At 41.1% G+C, this 8,626-nt stretch overlaps 1 protein-coding gene across 2 annotated transcripts in view; it reads right to left on the bottom strand.

The window, feature by feature from the left end:
- Positions 1 to 223: 223 nt before the first annotated feature.
- Positions 224 to 8,626, bottom strand: part of ghitm (growth hormone inducible transmembrane protein) — an 8,889-nt gene continuing 486 nt past the window's right edge. For both annotated transcript variants that reach the window (XM_053640447.1, XM_053640446.1), the window contains exons 2-9: positions 8,036 to 8,180; positions 5,461 to 5,563; positions 5,214 to 5,325; positions 4,463 to 4,604; positions 4,254 to 4,362; positions 2,083 to 2,271; positions 1,664 to 1,835; positions 224 to 772 (exon numbers count right to left, since the gene is read on the bottom strand). In XM_053640447.1, the coding sequence (XP_053496422.1) occupies positions 685 to 772; positions 1,664 to 1,835; positions 2,083 to 2,271; positions 4,254 to 4,362; positions 4,463 to 4,604; positions 5,214 to 5,325; positions 5,461 to 5,563; positions 8,036 to 8,152 (1,032 nt within the window). In that variant the 5' untranslated portion in view covers positions 8,153 to 8,180 and the 3' untranslated portion in view covers positions 224 to 684. The remainder of the gene's footprint in view (positions 773 to 1,663; positions 1,836 to 2,082; positions 2,272 to 4,253; positions 4,363 to 4,462; positions 4,605 to 5,213; positions 5,326 to 5,460; positions 5,564 to 8,035; positions 8,181 to 8,626) is intronic.

The following is an 8,626-nucleotide window of genomic DNA, read 5'->3' as shown; positions in this document are numbered from 1 at the left end:
GTGTATATACACAGCGGAACTCATTTAAAGGTAGGAAGTCCTGCTGTGTTAACTGCGGATGCTCTGAGTGGCCATTTTGATGTGACATCACTTGCCGAACTTGGAGTTGAGGAGCCCGTCCTGAGTTCGAGCAGGAATCCGGAGTCTAGACGAGGTTGGAAATTACGAGTCGGACGCAGCGTATGAATAAAGATGGGGATGGAGACGGACAGTTTCATGGTCGTAATTATTATTTTGATATTTTATTTATTGCATAGTGAAACAAATGCAACTGGATCTGGAATGAACTCTTTAACTGTGATTTTCTCTCTTTTCACTTTTAAGAGTTTAAGAGGTTGTATTTACTGGAGAAAAAAAAACAAAAAAGTTTAAAGCATCAGAGCAGACATCAGAACATTATGACCTTAACACAGTGCTAATGAAGCTCCACCGCACACAGACTGAACACAGAGACACGTCACATATGATCAGATACTATTACAGTCTTTTCATTATATATTTTTTAAATAAATAATAGAAAATAATATCTATAATTACTCTGTCCTGTGTGCCTGTGATAGAGTACATCAATTAAACTAAACCCCAAAAGCAGTAATGGGTTTGGTTTCTCCCTCTTTCGCTTATAAACAGTTCACAGTCCAATCTCACTCCCTTCATGAGGAGGAGGATGATGAAGAAGATGATTTACTTCCTCTTTCCTCCACCGCCATTGGCCAGAATCATGACCAATCGAATGAAGATGTTGAGTGTATCCGTGTAGATGCCCATACACCTGTGAATATTAACACACACACACAGGATTTATTATTCTTTGCTTAGGTGCCACTCAGAAATATCTTTAGATGTGATTCTTCTGTGGAAAAAGTAAGTACACCCTTGGCCTGAGAAGCTAGTATTGCCTCCTTTAGCAGAAATAACTTCTTGTAGGCGTTTTGTATAACTGTCCATCAGACTTGCTGGAATTTCTCACCACTCTTCCATGCAATATTCTTTCAGTTGCAAGATGTTTGAGGGTTTTCTTGCATGTTCTGCCTATTTCAAATCCCACCACAACATCTCAATGGGATTCAAATCCAGGCTTTGGCTCGGCCTTTCCATAACCCTCCATTTCTTCTGATTGAGCCATCTTGGCATGACACCACCACACACCTCAATAGCAAAGGGAACACCAAACACTAGATATGAGAGGGGTATAACTAAGACCGGTTCCACCTGCACTCCCTAACCAGGTTCTAATCACTGGAACCTGATCTTCAACTCCTGATTCTAATTATATGGATTTAGAGGTGTGATAAATGTTGGGGTGTACTTACTTTTTCCATGTGACTGTTTTTTTTTTTTTTTTTTTATTAAAATGTGACAAATACTACAAAATGTCAATTTGATGTGTTATTTGATAGTATAGATAGTATAGTTTGATAGAGTATCAGCTTTATTAATAGGCCCTGTTTCAAAGAGGATCAAATGTTTGCTTGTCCAAATCTGTCCGGGTTGTGATGGACGTGTGATTACACACACACACACACACATCGGAGCTGTTTTTATCTTTTTAAAAATTTCAGAGGCCTGAATTTATGTAGAAGTCTGTTAGATAAGTGTAGAGGTGATGGAGAGAGAGAGAGAGAGAGAGAGAGAGAGAGAGAGAGAGAGAGAGAGAACTTACGCGTTGATGGGGTCGTATTTCTGCGCGGCGTACAGCGGGTACGTCTCGGCTCGCTTGATCACCTTCTGTGTGTCGTACAGCAGGAACATGCTGAAGAGGATCAGACCTCCATAAACGGCCACCGAGTACAGACCTGCTCCAAACACCGAGGTGGGGGGCAGGAACATCGAGCCTGGGACAACGACATCATGGGAAATGTTCAGAAGGTATCCTATTACACACTACCACCATACAGGTACAGTAATCTCCTACATTCAGAGAAATGTGTGTGGTATGGAAGCTGTGTAGAGTCGGGAATAAACGGTAGTGTGTGGTGTGGGACGCAGGCATAAGGACACCCCGGACACATACACACACATGTTTTTAATCAGTGTGTGTGTGTGTGTGTGTATGTAAGGAGTAACGTAAGGAACACAAACCCAGTGAGGAGACGAAGACCACTCCGAGGCCGGCGGCGAGAGGCCCGCCCATGTTCAGAAACTTCTCACTGGGAGCACACATGGCCACGGTGGAGAGACCGCCCACGATGCCCGCTGTGTACCATGCCGCACGCATCATCAGGGGACCGCCCAGCAGCGTGAGGGGAGCCACGACAGCGCCCATTACACCTACACACATTTAGTACAGTGACTCACCATAATTCCATTATTATTTATTCCCATTTAACGATTATACATTATCTGATGATTATTAGAGCTGCAACAAATAATCGATAAAATCAGTAATAATCGATTATGAAAATCGTTGTCAACGAATCTCATTATGGATTAGTCCGTCTGCGCCCGGTACATTTACTCATTAGGTTACTTCTGCTCCAAAAACATGCTTCGGAGAGTAAATACTGAAGTTGTGTCCCAAATGAAGTACTGTACACTTACACTGCGCCCTACTCTACCGTCCAGTGCAGTGTTTCTCAACCGGGGTCTGCGGACCCCTAGTGGTCAGTGGTGTAATTGCAGGGGGTCCGTAGGAAAGTTTTAAAAATGTCATATATATATATATATAGTTAAATGTATCAAAACATTTAAATGAGATGTTTTAAAAATTAATCAATTTGGTTATTCACAAATAACACATTAACTGAGCTGAGGATCATTCACTGATGGATTTATTTTAAATTTATTCACAAATGAAATGATAATTTGCAAAAACCTATGAGTGGTAGAGAAGTTCAAGTGTTGCACTGATGGATAAAATAAATAAAGGATCATTCAGAGAGGCAAATTAAATGTCACACCAACAATAAAATGTAAAATATACAATCATGAAATGTTTTGATTCAATGTTAATGTTAATATTATTCACGTTAAATATTAATAAAATAAAGCAACATGTATAGAAATGACTGTTTAATATATAGCCTATAGTTGGTGTGGAGTGAGGGGGTCCTTTTGGATTGTCTGAAATATGCTAGGGCTCCAGAGCTCACTAAAGGTTGAGAACCACTGGTCTAGTGTATGAATTTTAGAAGGGTAATATCGTCTCAAATGGAACACATTCGTTTTTTACTAACCGGAAAGTTCACCCTCATCCGATTAATCAAATAACTAATTGGTTAGTTGCAGCCCTAATTACTATTATTCTTTTAAATAAAGATAAGGTAATATATGGCTTGTATAAATCAAACAGATTTGAATACTATACATGAACAACTATTTTATATATATACACACACAAAAACATTATACTCCTACTGTATATATGAATTTCTTACGTAAAGTTATGTAGTAAACATCATTTTTTTAATTACATGAAATGTTTATTTAACTCAAGCACAGCTGCATTAGAGCTAGTACAGAAAAGTAGTACATCTTCCTTTTTAAAAAAATATTTCATGGCTCTCTATTCCGGGTTTTATAAAACAAACAGACAGACAAATAAACAAATAAAAAGGGGGGGGGGGGACAAACAAATAAAAAGTAAATAAATTTAAAAAATGACTTTAAATGTAAATGTCTGTCTTTCTATAAAATTTTATAAGCTATTTATTTGAACACAGATAAAATCCCTTTTATGGATTAATAATGTGTGCTCTGGTTCATATGTAGCTATGTTTTATAAGTAATTACACAGTAATAAGTAATAATGTCACTTCTATTTTTAAATGTTTTTAATATTAAGCGTATTAAATACGACCTGCTTTAACAGCAAATGTAATGGTCCTTTTTTATGTTCCTTTATTTCGCTGGGTTTTGCTTTTCTCTCTCTCTCCCTCTGTTATTATATTTTTGTCTGTCTTCTGTTCTTTTCCCCCACCTGTTTATTTGACATTTTTCGACTGTCCGTGGTTTCTTTATTTCTCTCTTCCCTTTACATCACACTGTAAAGCACTTTAAATGTCTGAAAAGTGCTACAGAAATAATCTTAATATTATGGGGTTTTTTTGGTGTGTGTCTACAAATCTATAAACAATGTCTGTACACTGCCACCCAGTGGTGTAACCATGTACTGCACAGCTGGACATTAAACTTCCAGTAAATACAAGTTTTCCTTTTCCCTTTTACTCCACATTAAACAGGAAGTGTGACCTCAAGTGACGTCTGAACCCTAATGGTTTTGCAGTTATGAAGTGTAATTACGGTGTTATTACCTGCATACAGCATCCAGGCCAGGTGTTTAGGAATGGGACTATGCTCGTAGGAGATGGACCTGACCAGCATCCCGGCACCGATCATCGCGGCGAACGTCGCTCCTATAGCCTGACAGGGACACACGCACATGCATTGTACATCAGTGTTCTAAGGCATGTGTTAAAGACAGTACTATAATATACAGGAGGGTGTGTATACTTTTGCATACCAGCCAGGATCCTCTCATCATGAGACCCAGGAGAGCCGGAGTCCTGCTGACAGCCACGGCGGAGAGAGCGGTCACGCCCACACTGCCCGCAAAGTACATGTAGGTGGAGTGGATACGGTCCTTCACATACTGCGGCCAGATACTGAGAGAGAGAGAGAGAGAGAGAGAGAGAGAGAGAGAGAGAGAGAGTGTTATGTATAGATAACTAACAGAAGAGCTCAGACAAAAGACTGTACTCTTTATGAAATTCAGCAGGATGATGAGAGGCCAGTCTCTTCTCCCTTCACAGGAATTTTGGAGTACTCCTCCCTCGCTCCACCGACAGGGCGAATTTACATAATATCTCCGTATCGTACCGCTGTAGAAACACGAGTCCTCCTACTCTCGGGTTCAAGGCGAGTTCAACATGTTCTTTTCTGCCATTTTTAACTTTTCGGTTTGAGATTTTAACAAAACCAGTTTTTTTTCTCCCCTCTTTGTGACTGAAACGTACTCCTCACACTGCGCACGGGGGATGGCTGGTCACCCTAACTTTAACAAACAAGCTTCTGCAACCTGGCAGGGCTGCTGAAGACAGGAAGTGAGGTCATATCTCAGCAACGGCTTAACCTTTTGAAATCAAATTCAATCGAACCTTTGTAACAAAGATTAAAGACAGGAGTTTAAAAACGCTTTCAAGTTACATTAAACTATAACTCTGATAAATAAATTCCTCCCACACACACACACACACACACAGGTGGAGACTCACACAGACTTCTCTAGAGCACCGAGCTCATTAGACATGCCGAGACCGTAATAACACAGAGCTCCGAGTCCAACTGCGGCTCCGCCCGCCAGAATCATCCTCCCCATCTGATCAACTACAGAGAGAGAGAGAGAGAGAGCGAGAGAGAGCGAGAGAGAGAGAGAGAGAGAGGAGTATAATTTGGTCCGAAGCAGCTCACACACTTTATCCTCTCACACTGAAATAATAAAATAGATAAGCGAGTGATCACCTTTAAAGGCCGTGTCTGTAGCCGGTTCGAACGCTCCCTCCTGGAGCCGGTCTCTGGCCGTCTTACTGCGCTGCAGACCAAACCTCGGTCTGGTGGCGTAACCCTGACACACACAGAAGAACAGAAGCAGCAGCAGCAGCAGTGTGAGTTAAACTGCCCGTTACTGATATTCCACGAGTACATAAATATTCACTCCTTAAATAAGTTCTGGTGTAAGCGGTTCCCATCAGAAGTGTGATTAAAGCGTCACATTAAAGTGCCTCAATATAAATACACCCTCTCCTGGAAGAACCCAGAGTGTGTTAGAGAACATATCTAAACACACGGCATCACGGAGAACAACGAGCGATGAAAACAAGTCCGGGATAAAGCGCTGGAAAGATATCAACTTCGAACATCTCTCAGAGCGACGTTAGATCCTTTATTAAAGAGAGTAAAGAGCATGGAACGTCCACGACTCTTCCTGGAGGAGACCGTCCACCAAACATCAGTGAAAGAGGGGATTAAGAGGACTAGAGGAATGCTGAAGGAGCTGTTTACAGGACCGGACATTAGGGAAGAGTGGCGAGAAGAAAGACTTTACTGAAAGGAAAAAAAAAAACATGGAGAAAACATAGAAAAATGTTCTTTTACTCCGACGAGACCGTGATGAACATTTTGGCCTGGGTACAAAGCGCTTTTCTTTATTATTTTCTCGATGCATCTTTGAGACATTAATGGTTTAAAATATTTAAATGGCTAATTTGTTTGCCAGGTGTTAATACGGCCTGGTGTAATAGCGTTGGATGACCACAGGAGGGTGATATAGCAGATCCTGTAGAGCCGCCTGTCCTAGCTAATTCACTCAGTACGTTTACATCTAGAACAATAATCCGATATGAACCTGATTAAGACGATACTCTGATTAAGAAACTAGCATGTAAACAGAGATTATTGAGGACCTTAATCTGATTAAGGTCATACTCGAAGTAAACACAAATGGAATTAAGACTTGTGGAGTATTCCTGTTTTAGTCGCATTATTGATGTGCATTACAGACATGTACACACCTTAATCACACTATTAACGTCGCTTGAGTTTTCACCGCATTTTGCGACAGGACACGTACACATACGGCAGTGCTCAACCGTTTGACGGCAAACGAGAGAGCACGGCTGCGTCCCAAACCACGTACTTACCTGATATAGGCCTATAGTAGGTAAGTACGCGGTTTGGGACGCAGCCCACGGCTTCAAGCAGTCGTCTATTTGCGCATATAGCATGAAAATAATTAACTGCACTCGAAGCTCTCGTAAAAAACATTAAACACACCCAAAACTGTATACGGTTCCATAACGAAGACCAACCGTATGTCGATACTTGAAATTCTGGAGGGACGTCGGGGCGCGGTGACGTAATGACGTGTGCTGTTAATCGATCTATGTTCTATAACACGTAAAACCTGAACATGAAAAAAGTATTCTAAAAGCATCTCATGTAAACACCTTCATCAGAATATTGTCTTATTCAGAATAAGGTCAGTAATTAGATTACTGCTGTCCATGTAAACGCAGTCACTGATGAACACATACTACAGCTCCATCTAGTGGCTATTCCTGATACAACGCCGTCTGTGTGGTTTTAATAGCATACACGTTGATGTACACCGATCAGCCATAACATTATTCTCTCATTACAGGACCTGTCAGGGGGGATATATTTATTACGCAGCAAGTGAACAGTCAGTTCTGAAAGTCGGTGTGTTGGAAGCAGGAAACATGGGCAAGCATAAGGATCTGAGCGACTTTGACAAGAGCCGGATTGTGATGGCGGGAAGACTAAGTCAGAGCATCTCCAAAACGGCAGGTCTTGTGGGGTGTTCCCGGTATGCAGTGGTTAGTACCTACCAAAAAAGTAGATCACTGATGTCCATGCGGAGTGAAGGCTAGCTTGCTGCGTATGGAGCTGCGTAGCTTACAGGACTTAAAGGATCTGCTACTAACGTCTTGGGCCCAGATACACACCTTCAGAGGTCTTGTGGAGTCCAGGCCTCGATGGGTCAGAGTTGCTTTGGTGGCACAAGGAGACCTACATGATATTAGGCAGGCGGTTTTAATGGCTGATCAGTGTATAATACCATGCTAAATAAATCCATCACTGAGAACACCGTTCTCACTGTGAAGCATGGTGGTGGTAGCATCGTGTGTTGGGACGAAGGCAGCGGGAACCCTTAAAGGTTCTATGTAGACCACTTTTTTTTTTTAAAGCGAGGAACTCCTTTATTACTCAACAAATTATCATCTCGAACAGTGGCTCCTCCCACCTGTCTCTCTGCACAAACTAAAAGTGATTAACATTCAAACTTCTGAAGACCTTTAACCTCTTTTCCTTTAACATTTCTAATCACTCATTCATCACACTCTTAAAAGCTTTACAGGGCTTTCGGTTGTGCATTTGGGGAACCTTTAAAAGTTCTCCAAGGAAGTGTTTTCCTGTCAGAAAGGGTTCCTTGTGAAGAACCTTTAATTATACGTGAGCTGATGTGTGTGTGGGTGTGTGTGAGGCGTGTAGATCGGACAGTGAGGATCATGTTTACCTGTTGAGATTTGATCAGAGGCGTAGCAGGTTTGAGGGCCGGGATCTTCAGGGTCAGAGTCGACCTCAGGCCAGACATGGGGAGACCCCGCAGGCACGCTAACCTCGCCACCAACATCGCTTCTACACACACACACTAACACAACCTGAGGGGCAGACACAGCGGATATCAGATGTGTTATTAACGATAGAGAGTTATTAAACAGCAGCTCGGTCCGAGTCAGCACTTTTCTTTATTCCCACGACAATAACTTCGAAAAAAATCACATAGTTATGAAATCTTAAATAAAAACAGCTTATTCCTAATAAACTGTTATATGGATCCTAAACTAGAGGTGGAGCGATAGTGGATGTTACTGATAGCGATAACTAAGTCGGGCGGTACCGACCTGCCGATAACCGATTATATAGCGATATAAATAAAAAAAATAAATAAAAATTTTGACCCCCTTTATGCATTCGTGAAGGTTTTTTTGGTTCATACATTGAAGGGTTAAATATCAAAAATCTAAAAGGTGTGCGTCAGTTGTTATATATATATATATATATATATATATATATATATATATAAACTGACGCATATATATATATA

This window comes from Ictalurus furcatus, chromosome 13 (genome assembly GCF_023375685.1).
Source record: "Ictalurus furcatus strain D&B chromosome 13, Billie_1.0, whole genome shotgun sequence".
Classification (NCBI taxonomy): domain Eukaryota; kingdom Metazoa; phylum Chordata; class Actinopteri; order Siluriformes; family Ictaluridae; genus Ictalurus; species Ictalurus furcatus.
The sequence above is the reverse complement of the archived record's forward strand: the minus strand, read 5'-3'. Positions and strand labels throughout refer to the sequence as shown.